At 41.8% G+C, this 27,634-nt stretch overlaps 3 protein-coding genes across 9 annotated transcripts; 1 reads left to right on the top strand and 2 right to left on the bottom strand.

The window, feature by feature from the left end:
* Positions 1-8: 8 nt before the first annotated feature.
* Positions 9-23,335, bottom strand: mast3a (microtubule associated serine/threonine kinase 3a). 5 transcript variants are annotated; one of them, XM_088397031.1, is made up of 31 exons: positions 23,284-23,335; positions 19,782-19,874; positions 19,642-19,703; positions 18,090-18,353; positions 16,606-16,637; positions 12,154-12,242; positions 11,177-11,249; positions 10,282-10,302; positions 10,072-10,153; positions 8,531-8,688; positions 7,783-7,858; positions 7,458-7,667; positions 7,232-7,333; positions 6,955-7,087; positions 6,520-6,605; positions 6,362-6,447; positions 5,995-6,203; positions 5,764-5,902; positions 5,551-5,683; positions 5,321-5,486; positions 5,063-5,164; positions 4,875-4,997; positions 4,683-4,795; positions 4,435-4,613; positions 3,718-3,839; positions 3,445-3,633; positions 2,629-2,852; positions 2,324-2,446; positions 2,117-2,256; positions 1,824-2,008; positions 9-1,713 (listed from the first exon to the last, which is right to left on the bottom strand). In XM_088397031.1, exons 4-31 carry the CDS (start codon positions 18,126-18,128, stop codon positions 881-883), a joined length of 4,167 nt encoding a protein of 1,388 aa, XP_088253157.1. In that variant the 5' UTR covers positions 18,129-18,353; positions 19,642-19,703; positions 19,782-19,874; positions 23,284-23,335; the 3' UTR covers positions 9-880. The 5 variants fall into 5 exon arrangements, with proteins under 5 accessions (XP_088253157.1, XP_088253153.1, XP_088253155.1 ...); XM_088397027.1 differs by lacking the exons at positions 16,606-16,637; positions 18,090-18,353; positions 19,642-19,703; positions 19,782-19,874; positions 23,284-23,335 and adding an exon at positions 15,168-15,662; XM_088397029.1 differs by lacking the exons at positions 16,606-16,637; positions 18,090-18,353; positions 19,642-19,703; positions 19,782-19,874; positions 23,284-23,335 and adding an exon at positions 15,168-15,662 and having other exon boundaries at positions 10,072-10,150.
* gdf15 (Growth differentiation factor-15) lies at positions 21,115-24,384 on the top strand. Its single transcript, XM_088397038.1, has 2 exons — positions 21,115-21,472; positions 21,763-24,384. Exons 1-2 carry the CDS (start codon positions 21,157-21,159, stop codon positions 22,527-22,529), a joined length of 1,083 nt encoding a protein of 360 aa, XP_088253164.1. The 5' UTR covers positions 21,115-21,156; the 3' UTR covers positions 22,530-24,384.
* Positions 23,955-26,655, bottom strand: LOC148387750 (uncharacterized). 3 transcript variants are annotated; one of them, XM_088397043.1, is made up of 4 exons: positions 26,427-26,655; positions 26,222-26,349; positions 25,378-25,685; positions 23,955-24,831 (listed from the first exon to the last, which is right to left on the bottom strand). In XM_088397043.1, exons 3-4 carry the CDS (start codon positions 25,680-25,682, stop codon positions 24,690-24,692), a joined length of 447 nt encoding a protein of 148 aa, XP_088253169.1. In that variant the 5' UTR covers positions 25,683-25,685; positions 26,222-26,349; positions 26,427-26,655; the 3' UTR covers positions 23,955-24,689. The 3 variants fall into 3 exon arrangements, with proteins under 3 accessions (XP_088253169.1, XP_088253170.1, XP_088253168.1); XM_088397044.1 differs by having other exon boundaries at positions 26,222-26,319; XM_088397042.1 differs by having other exon boundaries at positions 26,222-26,655.
* Positions 26,656-27,634: the final 979 nt, after the last annotated feature.

Genomic DNA, 27,634 nt, shown 5'->3' with positions numbered 1-27,634 from the left:
TTTAAAAAAAAAAAAAAAAAAAAAAAACACCCATACCACATTATCGCAGCAAAAATTCATTCTTATTATACATCAAGCGCCGTAGTTGTTCTACTAGTATGCTAAATTACCGAACAAGTGAGAACGAGTACATACACCTCAAGCTGGATATTAAGGATATAGAGTTGTTCTATCTCTTTTTATACTTGTGTGTGGTTTTTATGGCTAACCTTGCTTTGGCACCAATGTTTGTCTTTCAAGTGTGATCTTCATATCAAGTAGTGATGAGACCCAATCATGTCAGAGACTTCCTCTTGAGAAGCAGCACAAAATGGATTTTTTGGGTTGCATCCAAGTGCAACAAAAAGCCCCTAAAGAAATTGAGAGGAAAAAAAAAAAAAAACACTCGCTCGGTGTATTTACACTATTTGACAGTAGCAAACAATCACGAAAGCATCCCAGGCCATTTTAGCAACCCAAAGAACAGATGAGCATAGATATAAATACAAGTCTTCATTTGAAATACAAATATATTTACAAAATGTCATTCGGTGACAGACAGAAAACAAGTGACAGGGAAATGAACACATATAGACATATTCAGGATAACGCTATTGAAGGATGCGCATTTTACTTCAAAACATCCATTTTCAAGCTTGTGATGGGACTTGAGCACAGTTGTCTGGCGATGCGATCGGCCCAAGATGAACATACAAAAATTTAATTTAAGCTTGTCACAGAAATGGTCAAATTATGTTCAACTGTATGGATAATAGTGTATTTTTAGGCCCATCCTGAAAATTGACTCCAAAAGGCCAAAAACCTAACTTTTTTTTTTTTTTAATAGACACCCCCAGGACAAACTGGTTGTTAATTTCAATCTCTTGTGAAGTGACTGCATCTAAAACTGTTCTTCATCTTTAGACTTGGCTTTCTGCTGTGTTGCCTTCCCCCCCACCTTCATCTTGGAGTCTGACTGGGCCGAGCTGACCCAGGAAGCCTTGAACGTCTTGGGCTGAGTGTGAGGAAGCGTGGGCTCCCTCTCGTCCAAATCGTCAAAACTCACTTCTTGCACGGCCTCCTGCTTCTTGAAGGAGTCCCGGCGCTCGGACAGGGCCAGCTTTCTCATCACCACCACCTCGGACGAGTGGTGGTTGCCGCCGCGGTGTTGCGGCGAGGCGGCAGAGCGGTGGTGCTCATTGCCTCCTCCGATGACGTCCTGGTGGCCTCTCGGGCCCCCGACGTACAGCCCTTGGCGGCCGTGTTCGCCCACGCAGACGAAGCTGGTGGCGGAGTCCTCCTCTGCGTCCTCGCCCTCAGACAGAGGCACCTCCATGGTATGGCGACGCGTGCTGTAGGCTTTCCTCTCACAATGATAGCCGCCTGTTGCTTTGTCACCAGTTAGTTTCTCTGCTGACTGGACTCTTTTGAGAAGCGGCGAGCGCGGCGGCTCGGCGCTGCGGGGACGCACGGAATGACGGGCGATCGTGGGAGGGGACAGCGTTTTACCGTGAAAGCCCTGTAATGACTTTGGGTGGCTAGGGAGGCAGGAGGGGGAGCACTGCGGAGACACAGGTTGGGGAGGTGGGATGCAGGCTAGCGGGGATGGTGGGATACTGCTGGTGGACTTGCAGCGGCCAGCCTTGGTGTAGCGGCCCATCACGTGAAGGGAGCTGGGACGAGTCTGAGGTACCGGTGAGTTAGGGGAGCTGGAGCAGGGAGAGGAACTTGAATCTGAGTGAAGAGAGAAAGAGATAACTCAGGTCATCTTTTCAATATATAAATGAGCATATACTATAGATGTATTGTGCAGGTGCATCTCATGAAAACCTTTTCCATCTCACCTCCAGAGTGGTCAGGAGCGGGAGAGCGACAGGGAGTGGACGGGCCGGGGGAGAGAGACTGAGTGGGGGAGCCAGAGAGGCTGTCACTAGATGACTGGTGGAAGCCGGACGAGAAGCTACGACTGCTTTGCATCGGTGCAGGGGGCGTATGTTTGGACAGCTTCTTGAAGATGCTACGCCGTCGGCTGCGGAGCAAAACAAGTAAAGGTCAACAGCAATGTACATTCAATAATAATTTAGCCAAACCGGAGACATCAACTCAAATTCCAAAATGCTTTGCAGTGACACTCTACCTGTCTTGGCCATCTCTCCTTTTGCTTTTCTTACTGCGTCGAGCCATCTTGGCTTTGTAGCTCGTCTTTCTGGCAGGCCCCACTTTGATGGAAGTGTTTTCCAAAGCGGTGGTCTGGAGGGTCACCCGGTTGCCACTCTGCTGAAAACGTAGCTTTTAACATGAAGCTAATAGAGGAACCACAATCAATTTGCATTTCATCTCAAACCTTAAGCAGAAGCTCGACCACCTCAGTATGGACAAGACCTTGTACAGATTCGCCGTTGACATGAGTGATGAGGTCACCAGCTCTCAAACCAGCCTCGTGCGCCGGGCTTCCGTCCTCCACACACTGAACACGCATACACACACAGATCAGCCATCTTAGTTATGCTGCCATGATACAACAGTGTTGTTGACATTTATTTGAACAAGAAATGCCCAAAAAGGACACAGAGAAAAACATAGTTAACTCGAATTTGACATCAGTATAATTATCGTTCCGACCGCAGCGCCTGTGAGGCAGACACATACCCAGACCATGTGGTGAACTGTGTAGACATCGCTGTCCCCCATGTAGACTCTGATGGCTCGCAAAGCGAAGCCAAACCTCTTCCCGGAGCTGTGGATGACCACTGGAGGCCTGAGGCAGCTGATGTTGATGGAAAGATCCCGGCTGGGGGAGGAGTCTCTTGACGACGGGTTGGACGAGAGCGATAGAGATGACTTGGGGCTGGAAGAGGGACCCGCTGAGTCATCTGGACGGAGAGCATATTTGAAAAGGTCATTCTTGCTGTCCCCAACGTGGTTAAATGCAACGGGGCTATTGTGGTTGCATATCAAATGGTCAAAACAACTGACCTAAATCTTAATACATATCCAATTTAATTACCCTTGAAGACAGCAAAACAAACTCTGAGGCAGGTTTTGTAACTATTGCACAGGACGACTTACAAAACTACCAAATTTATGCCATGATCAAACACTTCCTGAGTGACTTACAGCAATATTAAATACTTTGTAGGGGATAAAACCTCTGCTTGGTTTTGGGTGAACTCAGCTACATAACATCTTAATAGTGGTCATTATGCTGGTACGAATTGCTGTGGCTTTATCAGGGAAGTGTACATTACCGCCCCCTATAGGACAAATGCGTTTCGTTTGCGTTGTATACATTGCCTGGCAACAGTCTGTAGAGGGCACTGTAAACATGAACCATAAAAGCAGCTACACAACTGCAGTACTGTACATTGTAACAATATTGTGTAAGATTGTGTAAACGGTCCTCTTTTCATGTTTCACAAATAAGGCATTCTTTAAATTGTAAAAAGGTCATTGTTATGGTTGCACCTGGGGTAATAATGAGGGAGAGTCCAGAGACCGAGGCAGACTTGGGGACTTTCCCAGCAGCAGGTCTGGGTTTTTCTGGGGTGTCCAGTTGGTGGGCGATGCGTCTGGACGCGCCTCTGCGGAATGACGGCCTGGTGCCTGTGCTGTTGCTGCGCAAACGAATGCGCCGCAGATTGGAGACCATACCATCTACAAACGCAAAGCGGAAGAGTAAGGCGTCGGAGTCTTTCACGAGTTGAACCTAAAATGGCGCGATTGCTTCTCCAGGCTTACCCTCCTCCTCGGCAGCGATGGCAAAGCGAGGCATCAAGTCGAGGCTCTGAGTGCTGTTTAATACGAGCGGGCTAGCACTGCGCTCTGACTGAGACGAACTGGACGAAGCGCGAGGACGCAAGCTGCGAGAGAAACACACGCAGGATTTATTTTAACCTGGGTTAAGAATGTATTGAAGGAATAGTGGTAACTAAGGATCACAAAAACAACAACAGGTGGACGCAGCCCAAAAGAGTTTTTGCAGTTTGCAATTTATTTTCATACGCGAATGGCCTCTGCTTTCGTGCGTGGTCGTGGTTACGTTTGGTAACGTTCGTTTTCAAAACCCGGCCCTGTGGTCGTGAATCATCATTTAATGATCTGAAAGGCTTAAACTTTTAGGGAAAGTGGAGTCAGTTATTCCGGAACTCTGAACAGTTTGTTCTCACTGACCACATTAAAATCTAGAAAAAAAAAGACATAACTGCCGAGACATCACCCGCTGGTATGTGGACTCCTTTTTAAAGGCTAAAGTTTGGTATTTTGCTTGTCGCCATTCGTTTTTTTTTTTTGCAGCTGGAGGTTGCCATATTTGGACGTGAGGGTGAATTCCTGACTTGCCACTCTGCTATTGACTTGCCAATCATTACGGAGTCATGCGCAGAGCAAGTTGATTCTCTATCTATCTATTTAACAGGAAATGTTTTAAAATGTTTAAATCTGTGTGACAAATCTCACCTCCCCCTGACTCCATCTGTTCTGTCTCCGACGGCCAGGTGCTTGTGTCCGTCACCGGGGGAAAAGCCGCCTCTGCCTTCCCATCGCTCGTCCTTTTCTTCGCTATGGCTCCGCTCTGAAGATGACAAGCTCTGGTTGGACGGTGTGGAGGTGGACAGGTGCTCCGTGCTGCTGTACACCTTCAATATTTGAATCACAAAAAGATGTTTAGTTGAAAGAAACACTGCGAGCGGTCAAAGAAAACATACCTTGCTGAACCGATGGGCCACGGAGGAGAACTGTCGCAGTTCGAGAGAAGACTCGTCGTCGTTTGTTTCATAATCATCGTCGGAACCGAGGTGAGAGTATCGCTCGGATCGTGCTGTAAATGACGGGATCATACAACAGGTATAAAATGTTACTTACGTCATCTAGAGTATGCCTCTATAAATCCAACCTACTGTCAAAATAACTGGTGTCCTCGTCAGTCTCCAACTGTGGTATGAACTCCGCTTTTTGCCTCAGAAGGCCATTCCAGTCAAGTCCCAGGAAGAACGTGTGCATCTTCACCTCAGTGGTTCCACCTAAGGAGCATAAATACACATTTTGAACAAAATCCTTCATTTTCAAGTCCGGTAATAATCGCTACCTGTCCCCAGGCGCTCCAGCGGACTCTGACGAAGTAGTCTGGTGATAAGGTCTTGGGCATCAGCCGGTAGAGCATCATCTCCCTCGGGCCAGATGATGTCATCTGAGCAAACAACGTCAACCATACAAACTCACTGAAAGCATTCTAACACAGTGACGACTGCAGTGAGTTACTAATTAGTGACGAATTAAACTTTTGTGATGGAAAATGTTACCCGTGATGACACGAGAAAAACATTCAAGTCAAGAATTTCCTTACCGTTAACCACCTGACCGAAAAGCTGTTCTGGCGTGTCTCCAAAGAAAGGCACGCATCCCACAAGGAACTCGTAGAGGATTATGCCCATAGCCCACCAATCGACAGGCTTGCCATAGCCCTGCCGCAATATCACCTCAGGAGCGATGTACTCGGGGGTGCCACACACCTGGAAGGATCTTAGCTGATTTCATGAAGTCCATATTATTTAACGGTAAGAAAAGACCACATACCTGCTTGTCGATGAACTCTCTCGTGTCCTTCTCAATGTGACCTTCGTACAAATTGGTTGTCATGTTCATAAGGCCGATCTTTGACAGTCCAAAGTCTGTAAGCTTAATGTGCCCCATGGAGGTGATTAACAAACTAGAAAGGAAGGAAAACAAACACAATTATATGAAATGTGACCCCCAAAATTGAGACTGAAGGAACACGTTGGGGCTCACTTGTCAGGTTTGAGGTCTCTATGTACGATGCCATAGTTGTGAAGGTACTCCAAAGCCAGGACGGTTTCTGCAAAATACATGCGTGCCATGTCCACAGGCAGAGGACCGATGTTCTTCAAAAGATTGGCACAATCACCACCTTGGAATAATGGGAAGCCAGTAGGACATGTATTGTGATGAATATAAGAAAGATAAATGATGAGTGGCCTAACCATCAAACTGCTTGTTTACCTTCTACGTATTCCATGACCATGCAGAGATGCCGGCGTGTTTCAAAAGAACAAAACATGGAAACCACAAATGGGTTTTCAGCAAAGGTGAGGATGTCTCGCTCCACAAAGACCTGCTGGATCTGATTTCTCAAAATCAGGTTCTGCCGGTTGATCTTCTTCATGGCAAAGCGCTGTCGCATTTCCCTGTGACGGACTAGAAATACAGCTCTGCAAGTGGCCAAGGGGGGCGGGGCATAGGAGAGATGGTGGGCCAGAGTAGATGACAAGTAAGAACATTTTGAATGAGAACACATCTTCCGATGTCTTTTTTCTGCTTATTATCACAAAAGACAGTCTGATGAATGCAAAGAAAGAAATGTTCTCACCCATAGGCGCCATTGCTAATTAGCTTGATGGTTTCAAAGTCACTCTCCAGCGGTTTCCTACGCGGGGGAGTGCAAACTGCCCGGCTCTAAATCACAAAAGCATTGCGATCATGTTTGTGCTCTATATCTTTGTATTGATGTTCTGCATGACTTTCTACCTGGGTTGGCGTTGCCTCTCCAGACTCATCGGATTCTCTGCTGGCAGACCTGTGAACTGGGCTTGTTTGTTCCAGTTGGACCATCTCTGGAGATGCAAAAATTCACAGCATTAAGATCATGTTTAAATATTGGAAGATTTGTTTTAGGAAAAAAAAAAAAATGAATAAAAAGACAAGATAAATGAATAAAAATGATTGCAAATGTTTAGCTTAGAATAAGAAAATAACAGCATATTAAATCAAAGTTTAACAATGGTGAAATGTAATGAAATGTGTGACGTAATGGAATGTGTAATGGTCAAAACCATAAAACCAGCAGGTCGCAAGTGAGACTCCGCCTAAGGAACTTGAATGTATAAAAGAACTCAGTCGCTAAAAACACACTTTTTTCCCTGCGAGCTCATTTATGTATCGTAGGAATTGACAGTTCAGCACCTTCAAGAGGATCCCTGGTGAGTCCCAGCTGACTGATGATATATCTGGGAATATCCGTCTTGATCCCCTGGCTCACCTTGGCTTGACCTTCCGCAGTCTCCAAACGCTGGTAGAACTCCTCAGGATCAAACTCCTGGAAAAGACAAGAGACGTGTTCTTCTTCAAGTTGTTTCATTCCATTTTGACCAGGAGCCTTTTCTTTTCAAGCAAACATGCAAAAACAACAAAATCCCTTTAACAATAGGCAGTGGTGGAAACTATTACAACCCGGCCTTACCAGACATTCCAGAAGCCTGGCAGGCCTGGAGATGATGATGAGAATTTTCTTCACTAGTTTTGTAATGGTGGTCACTTCCTCACTCTCGGAACGTTCATACGCCTGATGGAGAAAGAACAAATCAAGTGTCTGTTCAAGGGATTGTGGCAGAAATTCACTGGCTCTTCTGAAAGGAACATTTCAATGGCAAGAAACCAGAAGTGGCTCACACCACGGGAGTATTTACCTCATGCAAAAGCTTCTCCAGCTTCTCCTGCAGCTCCACAAAGTAGCAAGAGGTGACCAAGCCTTTCTGGGACTTGTCCAGGCAGTCTCGGACCAGTTCCACCAGCTGGTGCTGGATGAACCCAAGCACACCATCGCCCAGGGGTAGAGCAGTTCCAGGCGAGCATTCTTCAATAATGTCCAGAAGTTGACCCTCCATCTGCGCTGTTGCCTGGGAAAGGAACAACAATGGAAGACGAATAAATATTGTGTTGAAAGAATCAAAAGTGGAGATTGATTAAGAGGGATAGAGGACAAATAAAGATGGGTTCCAAGTTCCACGGTACCTTGGGAAATCGTTCTTTATAGACATGATTCATCATGACGATCTCATTGTCGAACGTTCCACAGGTTCGTCCAGGGCTGGATGAGAAACAGGCAAACGTTGAAAGGGTAAAAACATCCGATCATTAAATTGTATTTTTCAGAACGGGAAAAAAAACCCCATGGTCAGCTCATTTGAAAATGCTTCAGATAACTTTCTCATCTCCAGAAGCCACGAATGCATCCATCTGTTGTATTTGAACAGGTTCAATTCCAAGAAGGAATGTTTGCAACACGCCAGACAAATCAACACACTTGCTTGAAAATAGAAACACCCGAGCAGTCAGAAACGAGAGCATGTAACGCAAGTAACAGAACGTTTCTATTTCGGTTGAATGGTTTAATAAGGTCGCATTGGTTAACGTCTTGGGGACAACAAATGTTTTACAGGCACTCTGGAGCTATTTATAAAGCCACCAATGACACTTGCCAGTAACCTATTTTAATTTGAAAGACGTGGAGTTAAATTGAGGTGTCTTACCAGCACCGAGATGTTGTCATGTTTTATCCCACTTTACTTTTGGACTATGACTAAACGTTACTCAAAGTCCATGAATTAAGTTTTGACTTCTATTTATTCACTGCAATCTCTCAGTTCCGGATCGGTGAAGAACCTGGTGTGACGGATTTATTTGTTATTATTTTTTATTTAAAATATGACTTTGAGTCATCTGAAGTACACACACTATAAGAAATATAGACTAATGCTACCTGAGGCTGCGCGAGCGGACCCTGACAGTGGGTGAAGTGTGTGGTCCTTCCTCATCCGCCACGCTTTCCGTGCTCCGGAAATGTTTAAACAGGAAGTGGAGATCATCTTGTGTCGGCTGGAGAGGCAGCTGGTGCAAAAGCTCCTGGGAGGAGGATGACTATGGAAGAAAAGAAGAGGAGTGAAGATAAGCAGGATTTGTCCTGAAGAAAATGGAAATAACTGACAGCGGCGGTGGCTGCAGAGCATTTACTTTTGCTTTATATGGAAAAGTGTATGACGGCAACATAATAAACAGCGAGGGTGCTTAAAACCAAACATAAATTATGATTTTGTCATCTCAGTCAGGACTACGTGAGCTTAAGTGATTTGTCCTGCAAAAGTAGAATTCCAGGCTGTTATTTTGGCCACGTGTGCGTTCTTTGACTCACTCCACACCAAAATGTGTGCCTTGGAATTGAAGAAAACTTTCTTGGGCAGAGGTCTTAGTTGTAGAAGGGAAACGTAATAGGTGATAGAAAGAGGAGGAGAAAGCCTGAGAAGGAAACGAGAGATGTTTCAGGCTGGAGCTACATAAAGAAATGACTGAGAGGATCCCTGAAAGGGGCTTTGTGCGGGGAGAGCTGACCTCACTGTCTCTGAGCCATGTGGCCAAGCATGCAAAATTACAGCCGTGGCACAAGACCCAACGATTGTTTTCCGGCCAACTGACGAGTTTTAAGATAAAGTATGAAGAGAGTCACCACAAAAAAAAAAAACAGACACAAAAACGTAATGGGTGTAACTCACAAATGCTGAATAAAATGTGACTTTTCCCAAACGGAATCAATTGAGTGAGGAAATCCTGTACCGCCCTTGCTAATTGTTTGTGCCAGAAGAAAAAAAAAAAAAAAAAATCACTTGTGAGGGATTAAGTTCGCTTTCCATGACAATAAACACCTGGGCATTACGGATCTTTTTTGCCATTAAAATTCTTGGATTAAGTCAGAAAAACAGATCGCATTGCATTGGAAAAAGCACTCAACATTACTCTTGGGTGATTCATTCCTTCCCTCTGTGCAACGTGATAAAGAGCTGTGATTCAAGTATTTATCATCAGACACATCCTGTTATCATGACTAACTCATGAAAACAACCCCCCCCCTTTACTTGGCCGTGTATAATTCAACAAAAACTGTAATATTTGGTTAGCTTTTAAAGGCTCTCTTGCGACTTGTCGATGGACTTTGAGGTCACATTCAACACTGCTGACGCGCGAGCGTGAAATGACGCTCTCGACGGTCTGCAGACGCCGGCGACGTTTGTCCTCTTGCCAAGAACACACACTTGCGATGAATGAACGTTTTGGTTCCAGACTGCCCGGCGGAGCAAAATACACACTGTTTGCAAGGCCAGTTTTCAAGCCAGCGAGCAGGTGAGAGTTTCACACTTTGAAAATTGATTTTGGGCAGGGGGGGGTGAAGTATCAGCTGTGCTAAAGAATTGGCATAAAGGTGACTGCGGGGGTCTTGGAAGCAAGATACCAAGATACGTAGAGGCTTACAGATACTGAGGAACTGGGTGCATTGGTGCAGTATCCCGAGGAGGGAACCGATGCCACAGACCATCTTCGGCCATCTCCTCTGCTGAAAAACAAAACAAAACAGTAAAATCCTGGAAATAAATGATAAAACCTCTGCAATTCAGTTAAAATCAGTATTAAAAAAAAAAGAACTGCAAGACATGGAGATTTCCATTTGTGATGGTTTCTTACCTCTCAGTACGGGCCAGATGGCTTCACGGGTGCAAATGGAGCAGGAGATGAAGGAAGCGAGGGAGACAGTGAAAGACAAGAGTAAGAAACAAAATAAACACGGCTTCAGTCTGTCTATCACGCTCTAGTATGCAGCCGAACTCCTGTTGCAATGCACCGATGACATTCACAACTTCATACACTCGCACAAGCAATCACTACGACAATGATGCCCCCCCCCCAATCTGTCCAGAATGGTTTGATTCACTGATGACAATCCATGATGACAAGAATGGTCAAAGGCTTCCTGACATAAACAAGCTTTAAGGGACATGTTACTAAATATGAAATGACAACCGGAATTTTCCCGAGTGACCGTGACCTGCGGATTATTTTCTGTTTTACAAGCGGGAGAGTTGCCGTATGTCGTTTTTCTGGATTGTCACTCTATTGTGGTTATTATGACCACGAGGCACATATAAGCGAGGTCGCTGCCACTTTTACGATCTGTCCAGTTCAGTCGTGTTTGGTCATGTCGCTTGGTTTGCAGTTGTCCTGAGGCCTTGTAAATCACAAGTCACTGCAGTTAGAAGTTTGAGTGACAAAATAATTGGACACTCAAGTAAATAACAAATGAACCCAGTGAACCTAGCCAAACATTGTCTTCACATTGGCAGTCTCTGAAGTCTTAACGTGGATGAGTCATGCGGCTTCGTGTGAAGTAGCACAATCCATCTTCCAGCATGTGCTGCATTATGCTCTACTGCAGTGCAACATTAACCCAGAAATGAATTCCAGGAGACCGCCGCTGCATCTTTAAAAAAGCCCAATCCACTTAACTGCATACGTTCTGTTTTTAGGGACCCTTTTGGAAAACTCCAGCCAGGGTAAAGATTTTCCAAAACGCAACTCTTACCTGCGGGCAAACTGGAAGTTGGCAGAGTTGCTAGCGGAGACATTTCTTGGGCTTTCTGAAGGACTGCTGCCAGCTAAAGAAACACAGTTTGTTACAAACTTACCATTCATAAACTATTAACAATTAAGAATAGTTCATCGTGTCTGGACCCGAGGGATAAACTGACCGGCTGATTAAATTAGTCAGTAACGGGGGGCAGGGTCAGGTCAGTGTCAGACTTGCAGTGTGGTCCAAGACACGGAACAAATTTAAAAACTGTCTGCTAATCTAACTTTGCGGCGGTCGTGAACGACAAAAAAAGTCATGTTGTCCGAGCTCGACACAAGGACGTCTTTGATTCCTTAATGTAACAGTTCCATCATATCCACTAGCAGGGAATAAACAAAACAACACTAGAGGCTTAATACTGACAATCTTGTGACATTCCGTTTTGTGGACAAAGTGTTTGCATCCTTCTCGGTTTCTTTATTTTTTTGCATGTCTGTCACGCTTAAATGTTTCCCATCGTCAAACAAAATTAACTATCAGCCAAAGGCAACACAAGTAAACAAGTCAAATGCAGCTTTTCAATGGAGCTTTTTGTTATTAAAGAAGAAAACCCCTAAACAGCCCTGCGTGAAAAAATGATTGCCCCCGAAACCTATTAAGTGGTTGGGCCACCCTCAACGGCAACTTATGATCATGAAAGGCCTTTTAAGCCACAATCAGATTTTCTCAGACAATCCTTTATGTTTTTTGGGGTAAGCAGCTGTTTTTTTCCCAAAGAACTTTATGCATGCCCAGTTTCTTCCTCATTGTTGAGTCAGCAAGGGAGTTCCTTTGTGAACTCCTGTACGAGTCGTCGCTGAGCTCTTGGGGTAATTCTGTGGGCGAACCACTCCTGGCTCATCATGCACACGGTTCATCTAATGAGACTCTCAAATTACAAATAGATCTCAGATGGCACACAAGTGTAAACACAAAAACCACACAAGTACCTGTAGTGAGTGGGAGAGGTGAAAGCGGCCGTGAGAGTGTGGGCGAAGGGGTCCCGACCGCCAAACTCCTCCTCTTGTTGTTACGGGCACTGTCACAATAAAAAAAAAAAAAAAATTAAAAGTCACTTGTGCCATGAGCTTCCACAAAAACAATCTATACAGCTTACAAACACATAGTGCATTCATTTTGACAAATAGGAACCAAATATTCCAAACATGGTGAGCAGATGAGCTCCAAGGAACACTGATTCGATTTGATAACACAGCTGGAAGTGTTCCCATGACTGGGTTGAAGCTACAGCAACTAATCACACAAATAAAGCCTTGTTGAACGGTTAAAGAAGGAGGCCAGATGCACCCATTGGCCGCCATGACATAACTCCACTCTCTTCCATAGCACCATTGCAGATCCATTACCATAGCTGAGCAGAACATTTCTCCACTCCGAGATGAATGTACTGAATGAGCTCTGGATTGTGTCGGCTGAACAGAACCACCAAGTTGAATTTAATTTCTGTATATTACCATGATCAGGGAGAAGCTGACTGAACTCTGTATACACTCTCTTATTTGTATTATATCAGTGCAACCCTGAGTTCATCTGTAATGTCTTGGCTTAATCTTGTTGCTTGGATTCTTCCTGGGTGATTTCATTATTTATTGCAATTTTAGATCTATGTCCTTCTATAATATGCCTAAAAAAAAAACTCACCTTATACTGGGCTGTTGCTCCCTGTGTCAAAGTGTCTACGAAGCCTTCTGAGCTTTACTTTTAAACAAAATGTCACTAAGATCAAACTTCATAATGACTATTAAAGTGTAAAGAAAGGTTAATCACAGTATTATTACCATGTTAAATACTTAATTGAGGGTGTTATTACAGACACACCTCTGGCATCTCAATCATCTAAATGACACAAAAAAGGACCGTTAATGCCTATTTGATCGTAAATATTTCAGTTGCTGTACAGATGTGCTATTTCACCTTCCAAAACACTTGTCGCATTAACTCAGGGTCATTCCGAAAATATCGATATCGCCGTTCCTCACCTTCTTGTGACCTAAAATAATGAAGTGGATGTGAAAACCGATAGAACTTGACATTTCTAGGTTGTCGACGAGGCACATTCACACACTCGGGGGCAGCGCTAAAATGCTACCCCCCCATTTATTGGCCCATATGAAAAAAATCCTTCCACTGTGCCTGAACACACTTGTATGTTATACCACAAAATGAGGAAAAACTAAAAATCGACAAAGACAGTCCAATGACAGACAAGAAGAAGATTAAAAATGGACTGACTTAAAAACATCTGCAGCTCAACGCACAAACATTCTCGCATGTGTTCCATTTTATTCTTCTGAGAAAAATCAAACCAGAACAAAGAGATGACAGCATCACTGTGAACAGTGAGCAGATGCTTGTCGTGGCACGGCAGCTCAATGTTCCACGTCTGCTCCTATGTTGCGTCCAATCCCTGAGCTCCGTTGAAAACCACAATAATGGGTAAATAGCTTGCAATACTGATCTATGAGACGACTTAAAAAATAAATTAGATGGTAGAAAAATCCTCACTGGACCCCAAGTCATGATTTTTCAAATACAAACACTCCCAAGAAGCAGACACGGATGACAGTTTCACCAAACTAGAAAACAAATGGAATCCATAACAACAGCTCCGTGGAACATCACTAAAGCTATCTCCAACTGCCAGTTGTGTTGACACTACACTGATCAAGCGGTTACCAGTCAGTAAACACTGAAACACTCGGCGCTATGTTGGCCCAGCGGATGATAAAGTAGCAAACTTTCTTCCCATCAACTCCTTCGATGTAGTAACTCCTGCGTTTGGCGATGCAGTTACACATTCCTTGTTTTTTGTGCTGTATTTTAAAAAGTATGGACACATTGGACGACGGTTGTAAGCATTGTAAGTGCTGTTTAAGTGCATAATTGGTGGTATATTTATGGTTACAACTATTTATATAGGCAATTAGAATCACTTTCAGGGGAGCATCAATTATTCACAGAAATTGACTATACATGGTATGTCTCAATCGACTGTATTACAATTAACTATATACAGTAATTACATTTTATAGGTCTATTTCTTTTGATATTTTTGCTTTTATGGTGCTATTTATCCTTATTAACATTATGCAACATCTTTTTTTTGGGGTGCTTGAATAAGATGACATGGAGAGTTCACAATGGTGCTAAGAGGTACAAGTGACAAGCCGTACACGTTTTTCCAAATAAATGGATAAAGGGCTACATAAATAAACTTGACCATAACCGGTGCAGCAACACCTGTACACAGACAACAATACTCAAATGCTGTATTCTTCATTCCCTGCAATTAATCCTACTTGAGTTATAGGCAGGGCACACCCCACTGCCATTCATTCCAATGCATTACGATGGTAACCAAAGATGAATTAAACATTTCTCTCACGGCACATTCATCCATCCATTTACAATGTAACACTGTATTAGTGTTTCTCACAATTCAAATACCATTATTTATTGCTGGTGTGCCCAATAAAATGCCCGGTGGGGGTACAACTCACTCCTCTAGAATAATCCTTATCAGATTTAATACAAATGCATGTACCACCAATGATCTACTGAGAGCCTTTATATTGGTCAAGGGAGATAAGGCTGTCATAAAGTGAGAAGCTCGATACGAACGTTACAAGCTTGTTTTATACAGTACAGTACAGTACAGTACAGTACAGTACAGTACAGTACAGTACAGTACAGTACATATGTGATAATCCAATCTATCTCCCAGAGCTAACATCGTAATTATATCGGAATAACGATCGACAGATACTTTGTGGGGATTTATGCTACATATGGGTGCAGACAATGACAGTCCACACGCGCGCTTCACTTTCAGAAATTCTACGGCCACACATTGAAAGAATAATATAGAAAATTGTCATCAAAGACCCGACGAGATGGTATACAGACGGCTAATTGCATAGCATTTTGATGATTATTATTTTACCCTTTGGTTCTTTTCATCATGGCCCCGGTAACAAAACTAGTTTTGTAGCTCGGTAGCACCGTCCAGTAATGGTTTTGGTCAGCCATGGTGGTGATGATGGTGGTGACCGATAAAGGTAATCCAGGGAGGGGAGCTGTCCTCTACAGCCTCATGTCAAAGAGTCTCCCCCAGTGGAGGTTCACTGGAGCCAGTTAGATTAACCTGGTTAGTCGGCCACCTCCGAAGGCACCAACACGGTCGTCCAGCTTCGGTAAAAACTGAGCCCCGATCCGCAAATCGCCAGCTCGGTAATAACGAGCCGCTTCTACGGCCATGTCCGTCCTTCTAGGTCTCCTCTTGTCATCCGATACGCTTCAGGAAAAGTCTGTCCTCGCCAGAATGCGACATTATCGACTGATAAATGCGACAAAAAACACATAAAGAGTGATAGAAAAAAAAACTTTCCAGTCACAGCAGCGACGCACAGCGCACGCGCAAAGATCTGCGCTGGAGGGAGGAGGAAATGGTGTTGCCTTCACGTGCCCTCGGACAAACTGAAGAAAAAAATTAGGTCACGGCGCCAAGGCCTGTGGGGTGGGCCACAATTTTGCATTATTGCTACCAAGGCACAATACAGTTCCTAACAAGATGTATAACAAAAACAAATATAGACAAAATGCTGCACATGCTTCTGTACGAATATGCGCTCTTAATATATTTTTATTTTTAATAATACATTTCTCAGTGCATATATAAGAGCTATCTGAAGTCAACACAATGTATATTCCTTTACCAGTGCAAAGGGATTTCTTATTTAAAACTAAAAACTAGGGGGTGGCAAATAGTTGTCACTGATATATAGATATATGGGGTACAATACAATTCATACAAGACAATATGTACACAAATTTCTTTGATTAGTTTCCTATTGGTTATGCTATTGTTGACAAGAACTGAACTTCATCCTGGACCAATCGCCAATCAATCACAGGGCAATTGAATGTGAAGCATTACGTTATGTGTTCGACATTTCAATGACTCTTATCTGTTATCTGATTTTCGACTGAGTCACAAGGTGACTAAAACCTTAATCTTTCATGTAAACAAAATGCAGATACTGCAGAACTGGTTGAAGATTGTCAAGAGACTACTGGCAGGCACTTTCTGCTTTAAAAGCTTAGGTTTTCAAATGGTCTAAAGTTAAAAAAAAAAAAACAGAACATAAATATTCAAATTGTGCCCAACTGACATCGCTTTATCGCTTAACACAAAACCAGTCTGAGCGGTGAGACCACTTTGACAGCAGACAGTCCTGATTTACAGCTTCAATTGTCAGCTACCAAGAGAATGTATGTATATAGCCATAAAATAACCTGAGTATTGACATAAAGTGATAAACTGACAGGTGACAAGCACCTGGATGAGCCGGTTGCAAAAACAATGACTTTGTATCACTTACACATTTCCTCTCCGTGGTAGACTCAGCTCTTTCTGGAATAAAGAAATGAAGAAACACATTACAAATATGGCAGCAGAAACATCACTTTTGTGTATTCCTTGGACAGTGACAATATTTGCATCATTTTATCCATACTTATTCTGATTCCAAAAGACCTAACTGGAGAGTCTTTCGCGAACATACTCTTAAACAATCATTATATGTTGAACAAGCTACGGCATAAGAAGTACTTGTGCTGGCTTTATCGATCGAAACCCCCCTGATGACCCTCTCGGTGCATGTAAATGTCATTAGCTGTAGTGTGGCCTACTTTCATGTATTACTAATAGGTTATGAGTCACAGAGAATACAGTGGAAGTCTTAACTGGTCAATGCTGATCATGTGATTGGCAGGACTGAGGCGAAACAAGATTTGCTGACAGCTGTTTTTTTTTTTTCGTTCTGATGGTATAAGAAGGTTCGGTTCTTCTATTCTCCAGTCTGTCTTTTCTTTTGTTCGAACGCAGCCAAATAAATCAACATTTTTGATGTTGGTCCGAGAAATATTAGGACAAAAAGATTTGTGTCTGCATGTATTTTTACCAGTAATAATAGTGACAGGCAGAACAAAGAAATGTGTTTGTGATTCGTACAACGGAATGCAAGCGTGGTGTTTAACGAAACCAGTTTTTCATTCGGGAGTAAATGCAGACAAGATCAGCATTATTTCAATGAGCTGTTTTTGTGTTTCATTTTTCTTTGGGGGTGCGGAGTGAGATTTTTCTCATGTTTAATATATGCTTTGGCGCAATATCTGTTGGGCATTTGTGCTGTCCTCATTTGACAACAAAAAACAGTTAGGTTAAAATCATGACCCCACCTTGATGTCATTGTTTTTTTATCAATAGCACCTAAAGGTGCATCAGGCATTTAAATTGAACAAAAAAATGAACCAAGGATGGATGAATATTTTTTTTTACATGATCATATAATGTTCTCCCTTTTCACTCTTGTGCCACTAGTAACAATTAATAATGATCTGTATATTTTAAAATTAGATTGGAAAACGACTTCTTACCACCTCAATCCCCAAATTAGGACTTTATTTTAATTCTGACCCTGTCAACAGAAACCAGAGGCACAAAGAATACAGTGACGCGTGCACTTCATTATTCCCATCGTAGAAAAACAAACATGGCACTCAGGAGAAGATAAAGGAGGTGTTCCTGTCTGGATCATGTGTGCTCCTCTTATCTCCAAGGCAACCACATTTAGCAAAGCTTTGTAATGAGATGCTCCAAAATAAACCTGTCAACCCCGCGTACAAATGCAACACATGGTGTGTATGATTATTTCTATCGAGGTGGAAGTAAAATGGACACCACCCCAATTCAAAGCATCAAATAGTCTACTGTATCTTCTGAGCGTTCGGCTCATGCTCACGCTCTTTGTAATTTGCCTGGAAACAAGCGGCGTTTCGTGACAGCGTCTTATTATTTATTTACCTGTAGCCCGCGTCGTCTCAGGATATTCGGCTCATCCATTATGAATTGCAAATCAAAAACATCGGCAGGACAACGCGTTTGGTTGCCCAGTCAAGCCATTTGGCGATCTGCTGTACCCTGGAGAGAGTTGCTCCTCCTCGCTGCTGCGCCACCACATCACCCCCCTCCTATTCAGCCTGTTCATCTTCCGCCCCGGTTTCCCCCACATTGAAAAGTGCTCACTTGCCGGTTCATCATGCGCTGAGGAAGTGGATGGTGTGTGGACTGCAAGAGATGGCCAAAGTGCTTATATTAACCTATTATTTTATTGTTGATAATTATTGTGGGGAAAAACAATTGTGCTTTGAAGGCATCTGCTTCTCTTGTCACCCAGCGGTATCAGAGAGTCACTTTGTATTGTTTTGTTTTTTCCTCATAACAACAATGGGCTTGTTTCTTCTACTGTGGTATCTATACAAGTGGGCCGCTTGTTGTTCTTCATTGTGAAATTCCCTATTCATAACTAATTCTTGGGGATGGAAACATGAAACTTTAATTTTCCTGATTTAAGGCTTTTTGTGCTGTAAAGAATAACTATTTAAAGAGTAAAAAAAACTGAAGGAATGCAGCACTCAAAAGCGTAATTTGGTTGTGCAGCATGTGTATAAGTGGAATGCTACTGTAAGAAAAGTAAATACACACTATTACACAGTTTTTTTCCTTGACTAGGGTCTCTGACAGTTCAAAAACTATTTAAGATATTTAAAATATTTACGAGCATTTAAAAAGCACACTACCAAACCAAAATGGGAACGTAGGTTAATTAGTTCTTTCTGCCATCTAGTGGAAGAGGACTTCATTGTTTTGCCTGCCAGTATATTGTGGTAACTTGAGACTTTAATTGAATTAGTTAATTGCTTCGTTGTTTTAAGTACACAATGTCTAATTGCCTCCCATTAAATAATTGTATTGGTTTTCAGTTTTGTCAATTCATGTGTGTCTTTTCAGTTTTGTCACGTCACTATCACGGTTCGTGTCCAGCACAGACAATTTCCACCTAACTTTGACCAAATTTTGAGAAGTTGTGCATGCGCAACTGAAAGAAATGGCTGGATCACAGGACGTACACTATATCTGCCACTAGATGGCGTAATTTGTCTGACTGGATGAGTTACTAGGTTGTCCTCAAAGGGCCTGATAGCATGAGTGAAACCAAGACCACACAGAATGCCAGCGTTAGCTTGTGTAAACATAGACGGGAAAAAGTACTAGTCTTGATTAGACTCCTGTAATTGTGTAATAATTAAAAGTATAGACTCTGAAATGAAAAGTTAAGCCAAATGATTACTTTCAATTACATCAAATATAACAGCCATTTTTCTAACTAGGTGACAAGTCAGCACACAAAATAGTTTCCTTATTTCAAAACTTTACATACTGCTCATAATAAGTAGAAGTGAAAAAAAAAACACATATGTTTAAGAATATCAGAATATTGACATTCCTTAGCTAATGTTGTGAACTGACTAAACAAAACAGTTAAATCAACTAACAATGGAGAAAAAAAACATACCTTGTCTGTACAAGCACCACAGAAAGTGAATGTTTGGATGATGTCTCGTTCTCTCCTCTAACCTGCAGGAAAAAAATGGCTTATATATAAGATTTCACTATTGTAGTACAAACGACACGATTGCATACTTGGTGACTCACCAAAGCCTTTCACACACTTCTATCTTGCAAGGTTGAATTGCCTGCTGTGGTACCTGATTGCTTTATTACCTCAATGACTCACAGCTCAAAAATCTACAGACACACACACACACACACGTCAAGAAACTATGGCTAATTCTTTCTTTACTTCGACTGCAATTTGCAAGGCTTCTTTGAGTCCTGTTTTGGTTGGTTTGAGACATCTGCTGCACATGCTGAAACTTGGCTCCCAGCATTGAGAACGTCAAGCATGTTGCCTCACTTTAAATCCATAATGGATGTGTTGCTACATTTTGTTTACATTCCCTGAGATAACTGCTGCTATTTGTGTTTGCATTCAAATGTCTGTTGCTTGAAAGATTGCAACTCCCTCAACATTCATGCTAGTTTATTTAGCTAGGCGATGACTTTTTGCATTGTTGGTTAGCATTAAGCTAACTGATTTATGTAGATCTCTTTGTTGAATTGCAATAAACACCTTCAAACAAAGTTTATAATTGCCTATTGAAGCCACAATGGGGTGGCAAGGCACTACTTTTGTCTAAATGAATGTCCAATTATATTCAACTTATTCACAAGATGGAACTTGAGCATGCAGCAAAATGCAAAATGGGGATTTTTTTTTAAGAATACCAGCGGATGGGTTCCAAAACAAATCACCTATTTCGGCAAGTCATACTTTTGTGCTTTATTTTATTTTTTGTTTCCATGCACACAGTGGCTGTCATTGTATTTGATGCCTAAGTGATCCGGAGCTTTAGATGTTATTCAAGACCAAACAGCATTCCCAATTATCTTTTATTTCTCTATCATAAAAACAGCCAGCAGCAGATGCTATAATCTCACCCTCAGTGGAAAAAAAAAATGTTTTGAACACAATCCACAAGTCACATAGTAACTGGTAAGAAATTACTTTCTAATCATGCATTGAACTTGGTTACTAATTGAAGGGAAATTTTTCCCATGACGTGTTTGGCAATACTGGTCTGAGGAATTTTCCACTTATCTTTTTTTATTCAACTGACTAAATGTGATTAAACCCTTTTTTTTATGTTTGTTCAGTATTTGTGAACTTTACACCTTGGGAGATGAGTGGTGGATCTGTTTGTAACTTTTTTTTAAAGTTTGTAACTGGCCTGAAATGGTTTTGAAGCACTTCACCACAATGTTTGTTTTAAAAGTTTACAAGAGCTCATTAGACACATTAGTGTTCCTGAATATACCTTGTGAGCCTGACTCAGACCATCAAAGCTCACCTGACTGAGCAAGGGGCGTGGCAACAGACACCCTATAAATGAAAGCATGCCAAGAATTTCATTAACAACATAGACAGAGCACATCCAGACAAGAGCAGCACTCCTAGAACAAACCCGCCATGCTCAGATCATGCACGCTCCTCTCCTCCTTGCTACTCCTGCTCTTTGGCTCCAGCTCAGGGAAGTGTAAGCCTCAACAGGCCCAGAAGCAAACACTTGATGTGGAAATTCAGAGGGTCCAGCTAGTGGAGGCGGTCAAGATGGGAATCCTGAGCTCACTTGGGATGGACAAAGAGCCCAAGATCACCCAAAAAGCATCTGAGCGAGAATTGAGGAGGATGTATCATCTCTACTGGGAAAAACTGAAGGAGATGAGGAGAAATTCTAGCCAGTCGACGGGAGCGACTGTGTCGACGGTGCTTTTTCCAGCTCCAGGTAAACGGGGTGATGAAACGCTTGCTTAATTTCATCATGACTAACACTCGTGAGTGAAAGGAACGTGGGAGTAGAACGGAATGTTTGTTGCTTGCAGAGTTCATTCATGAAATCTTTTCATGTGACTTTACCCGTACAAAGCTCAACAAAGAAACTACATCAGATAAACAGCAATTTTCCACTGTGCTTGTTATGACATAACCTGCAGCTATTTGCCAGCATTTGAACAGGGGTGTGTAGACTTTTTCTATCTCACTTTTCTCTGCTCTTTCTCTCCATTGTGGGCCCAGTGAAAGCACCTCATTGGAAAGACCTGTCGCAGTTGCCACCCGGTCAACACATGTACAGAGCTGTTTTCCATAAGAACCCAAACATCCATCCGGAGGCTATTTTAACCCGATGTCAACTTCGGGTTTCCATGGCGACTCCGATTCAACCAACCCAAGTAAAGTCTAACATTAGGAGGGAGATTAAAGTCAAGCGCATGAAGATGGTGAACTCCACCAGGTGGACACACACGACCCCTCGTGTTGATGTCTCAAAGATGCTAAATGTGACAATGGACATCGGCACCGAGGTGACAAAGTGGATCAAAGCAGATGATGATGATACAGCATTGGTTGTGGATGTAAGGATGGCTGTGGGTGAAAGCGAGCCAATCATCTCCTTGGAATTAGACTTCATTCCCCCCAAAGCAGCAAGGAAAAGAAGGCTGCGTCGCTCCAACAAGGAGGACGAGTGCAACGAACAAGGATGGTGCTGCCGCAAATCCGTCAACGTGTCATTCCGAGACATCGGCTGGACCGATTGGATCGTGGCCCCAACGGAGTACACGATGCATTTGTGCGACGGCACGTGCCCACACAACTACAAGCCAGCCAGCATGCACACGCAGGTGAAGTCTCGCTTAAACCAGATCATGAAGGGCGGCTCGCCTAGGCCATGCTGCGTGCCGGCCTCCTACGAGCCCATGGTCCTCATGTACTACGACGGTAGGGGGAAGTTGAAACTGTCACCTTTTAGTGACCTAATAGTCACTAAATGTCATTGTGCCTAAAGCAGCCCAAACTCATATTGTCATGTTTTTTTTCCTGACTGGACTTTCATGTTTAAATATTTTATTTATTTGAAAATTTTATTTATTGTCCGACTCCTTAACTACATTCATGTATCAATTGCTATTGTTACAGCATTTTATAAAGCAGTGTTTCCCCATTCCCAATTGTTTGAGCTAAGGCACACTACTACACTAAATATTTTGAGTCATCAAGGGATAAAAACTACCCAAAAAGATGTGTGAAATCTAACAACAAATGATTTCTTGAACCCAAAACTGAGTGACTTGCGGTAGTGGTGTTAGCCACTGAGCTATCCAGCTAGCACTGAGATTTGTTATAAAATCAGTATAAGTCACCCAAATACAATCTTCAATCCCATCTACCGGGTCAAGGTAGTTAACCTCAATTTAAGCGTAAAAGAGCAATGAGCAGCTTAGGAAAACAACCTAGCATTTAGCACGTGTAAAAACACTCACAAAAAAAAAAAAACGTGGCAAGACATACCGCATTTTCCGCACTATAAGGCGCACCGGATTATAAGGCGCACCTTCAATGAATGGCCCATTTTAAAACTTTGTCCATATACAAGATATAAATACATTTGGCCCACGGGCCAGACTTTGGACACACCTGCTGTAGTGGCTCAATATTGGTCCATATATAAGGCGCACCTGATTATAAGGCGCAAATTTAAGGTTTTTAAGTGCGGAAAATACGGTACATTTGATACCTCGGCTTTTGGTAGGGGCTTACCTGACTTTATCCACTTTTCAATACCACCACAAACTGCGAGTCTAGAAGAGAGAGAGCTGTTGAGAGAGCAATATTTATCAAATAACATACTACGTAATTATGAAAAATCACGAAAACATACTCACCAAAAATGCTGATTAAATAGTGTTGCCTTGGCCACCTTTAGATAGGATAGTACAGACATATATAGATGGAAACATCTTAGCTCCTCAATAAAGATTAAGCGGAAATATTGCTCATTCTTTGCAGAGGATAAAGAAAGTATGACTATTGTTATATTGTCTGTCTACATGTATCCCTTCACCGTTTGTGTTCAAATATCTGTGGCTTAAAAGGTGCGACAAGGATGCTATTTGGTAACGCTTCTATGGTGTTTCCTATTATGTGTTAGCATTAAGCTAGCTGACTTTAAGGTAAACTAATGTGGTTGTTTACAATACACATGTAACATTCTCAGGTTAATTGTACCATCTGCAATCTAGTCAAAAAGCATTTTGTCATTATATTGCCATAGACAGATAATTTACCAATTTTTTTTGGTAATAAAAAGAATCCCTTGCACTGCATGACACAGTAGTTTCGGGAATCACTGCCATAACATACTTTTTAATTTAATTGTCATTTACGTTGAAGGTACTGTATTATATGACAAACATTTTGTATTGTCATGATTATTTCATTGCCGTTTTTATTTATCTATACAGACCTGTTGCACTTGAATTTATATCACCAACAAGGACATTTCATAATAAACATACAGGAAGTAAAAAGCTCTCAATGGCCATGCTGTCATCAAATTAGTTTATGAAGGCCAAGGTGTGTCTGCACAGTGTAGACTGCACTGCAAATCAGCTTATTGATAACTTGGACAGTATCTCCTTTCAATGACCCTGACACCACTACGTAGCCTTGACCGAGGCGAGGGACATAGATGTTGCCAAGAAAACTTTCCACGGGTTGAATTTAGTGGAAAAGGCACCAGATGTTAAGCACTGTTACATTCAAACAAGATTTTGTTCTACGGCATTCATCCAAACAACAGGCACAAAACAAACAACCTGCATTATGGAACATAAATGAAATAAATAGAATGACGATTTATCTATGCCCTGTCGTCTGGGTAGCGATGTCACGTTTGTGCCAATTTAGCATGCTGACTCTCATGTGCCAGCCACATAATGAAGGAAATAGAGATGTTCACGTTTTTATGCTGGAAATACAGTCCATGTTGAATTTGTTAGAGCTAAATATGAAAATATTAAGGTTGGTTCTACATTCCATACTGTAGACAAAGTGTTAAATAGCCAAAAACATGAGATCAATTTTGAAGAGACATTCGTGGTTACAAAATCACCACAGGTTGTGTGAAGCCGGGCTGAGAAAAAATGCGATTGTGATGTCAGTTCTTATGATTCCGGGACAATATAAACGTCGTCGTATCGAGATTCTGGTAGAAAGGCGAGGTTACATGCAGGATCATTGCTGTAGATTGCATCATCGGGGGAATCGCACTGCAAGTAAAAATTCTCAGCAGGTACATGAGATGACCTGTAGAGAAATAATCACCAGCAATGTCAAATTCAAAAGCATAAATAAAATCATTAGTGCAAATATTATGTTACTTGGAGTGGTGGGAAGTACAAAAACGTTGTTACTGTACTACTACTTTTAGATATCTGTACTTGTGCTGCACTACTTGAAAAATTTCTGATGATTATTATTTTTTTTTTACACTGCACATTTCAAAATAGATAGGCCTTTTTTATTTTTTAAACTGCAGATGATGAAAAAAGAGGGGTCTAATTTAGAGAAATATTTTTTACTTTTTGTACAATGTCTACTTGTACTTAGGGGTGTTAGTTTAATGGATTTTAAGCATCATTGGTGAGTCATCAGCTGCTTTGTCACTACTCAGAAGATCACAAAGTCGAAACGGAGCATTTTCTCTCAAACAAAACTAAGTGAAATGGGGAAACCGCGTCACATGCAATGTTTCTTCATCTGTTTCCGTTCTGTTCAGTTTTACGGACAATACGTTCATACGATGTCACACTTTCTAAATCAACATTATTATGTAAGAAGATAATGGCACACCTGCTCTGAGACCTGGCGCCACTTTTCTGGCCTTTCACATTTTCATAGATGGGAGGATTCTCAGCCGATTGTGTTCTGATCATGCCGGCGTACTGATGGTCCCGCTGTGGCGTCTCGATGCATTCCTTCTTTTGACCCAATAGAGGCAGATTCCATTTGTTCTTACAGAATTTGACCGTGATCGTAACAGCAATTGCAACCAGCAGCAGAAAGAAGAGTGTCAGGCCCACGGCGAGACCGACATTGGAGGTAGGCGCTGCACATGCGGTGCCATTTACAGGTACGCAAGTCTTATTGAGCAACATGACCTGAAAATATATATTAAAAAAAAAAAAAATTAAAAATCAAATTCAGTTTACCACAAATTTTCTGTGACCTCTGGTCCAAACACTACATCAAATAAATCATATTCACCAAAAGTTTCTTTTCAGCCCAATGCTGTACTACTTGAAAATTTCTGATGATTTTTTTGTTGTTTTTACACTGTACATTTTAAAATAGATGGGCCTGTACCAAGCTTTTATATTTGTATTTTTTTTAACTGCAGATGACAACGACGTAAAAAAAAGAGAGGTGAAGGCAACCATGGGGGTCTAATTTAAAGAAATATTTGTTTTTACTTTTTGTACAAATATTACATTCATGCCAAATATGGACCGAGTATACATAATAGTGAAAATCAACAAATCTCAAAATTCCCCCCCCCCCCAAAAAAAGCCAACGTTACTAAAAAATACATGTCATCAAGTCTTGAATCTATATTTCATTTTACAATAGATGAATACAGTCTGCAATTTCTATTTCAGTAGGACATCAAGTAGAGCAAAATAAACAGCCGTCTTACCGCTCAGGACGCCAAAGTCGACAATTGAGAGAAACGTCCGGCAGCAGTTTGTTGTCAACCCTTTTTCACACTTGAAACAGAAGACTTCCTCTTTTCTTCTATCATGAAAGTGGGGGATGATGAAGAAGCTATAATCAGATTTCCTGTAAGAGCTTTTCACCAAAATACCCCATCATTCAATTTAATGCAACTTGTCCGGACTTACCCTTCAAGCGTATCATCATGTTTGGTGTGTTTCACACGAGTCACTCGATATTATTATATTCATACTAACTCCTCAAGGGGAAATGATTGTGTAAATATGATGTGAGCCTTTTAAAAAGAAAAATGAAGTGAGTAAATTGAAGGGGATGATTGCTCAAGAAGGGAATTCTGCAACCTTGGACTCATCATGTACCTTCCGCTGCTGACACTTTCACGCGCCCAAAAACCAGTCGACATTGTTTTTGCACGTAGCACCATGTTTCATATCTGGCAATATAGCTGATTTAGCGATCAAAAAAAAAAAAAATAAACACGGGAAAAATAAAAAAGTACATCAATAATGATTCAAATCAAATGTACGTTTAAAAAGTGTACCTAATAAACGGTCTGAAAACAAACGTTTCAAAAAGTCAACATGCTAATGATTGTACTTAATGCTACGCAAACGTTCAATGAAGTGATTCTTTAACATACCACTAGAGGGAGCCAACGCGCTACAAGTTGTAAGTCATCTACACTTTGAGACTGTTCTATTTTATTTTGTTTGACTCCTCATGCTTGCAAAAGTGTTATTCGTGTAGCTACTGTGAATGAGTTATAAATTTGAATGGGTTGGAATGTTGAAGGGTTGGAATTGTCCTGGGTGCGCCCATCAGCTGGGATACCCTGAAGACAAGCTCTGCAAGGCCACAAATACTCATCAAGTAGTGGGGCAAAAACATTTTTGAAAACTGTCAGACCAGCAGGATCAGCAGCGTGTTTCTTTATGTCCATTATACAAGTGTAAACTTCCCAGAGTAATCTCATCAACGATTTTCTTTGCTACGGTTTGCCCTTGAATCACAGCTTTTCAGTGTTGCCATGGTTACTTTAAATCAAATCTTACTCTCTTTGATGGCTTGTCATTTGACTTTAGTATGAACAAGAGTCACTGAGGTATTTGCAGAGCGTTCAAACTCATTTTCATCACGGGCCATATCATAGTTGTGGTTTTACTCTAAGGACCATTATTGTGAAAATAATATAAACATGATCAGATCGTACTAATATTGCAAACACACTGATGCCCCTGCGTGTCATTGATTTTATGTTAATTTTGTTTAAACAATTCGAGTTTGAATTCAGAAGTTGTCATGTGAGCAGTTGTTTCAATGCAAAAGTGCAACTCTTAGTGTACTTACAAGACAAGTACAGGCATGTAGAGAGGGA

The sequence above is a fragment of the Syngnathus floridae genome, chromosome 14 (genome assembly GCF_059516105.1).
Source record: "Syngnathus floridae isolate MCC-2025c chromosome 14, RoL_Sflo_1.0, whole genome shotgun sequence".
In the NCBI taxonomy this organism is placed as follows: domain Eukaryota; kingdom Metazoa; phylum Chordata; class Actinopteri; order Syngnathiformes; family Syngnathidae; genus Syngnathus; species Syngnathus floridae.
The sequence above is the reverse complement of the archived record's forward strand: the minus strand, read 5'-3'. Positions and strand labels throughout refer to the sequence as shown.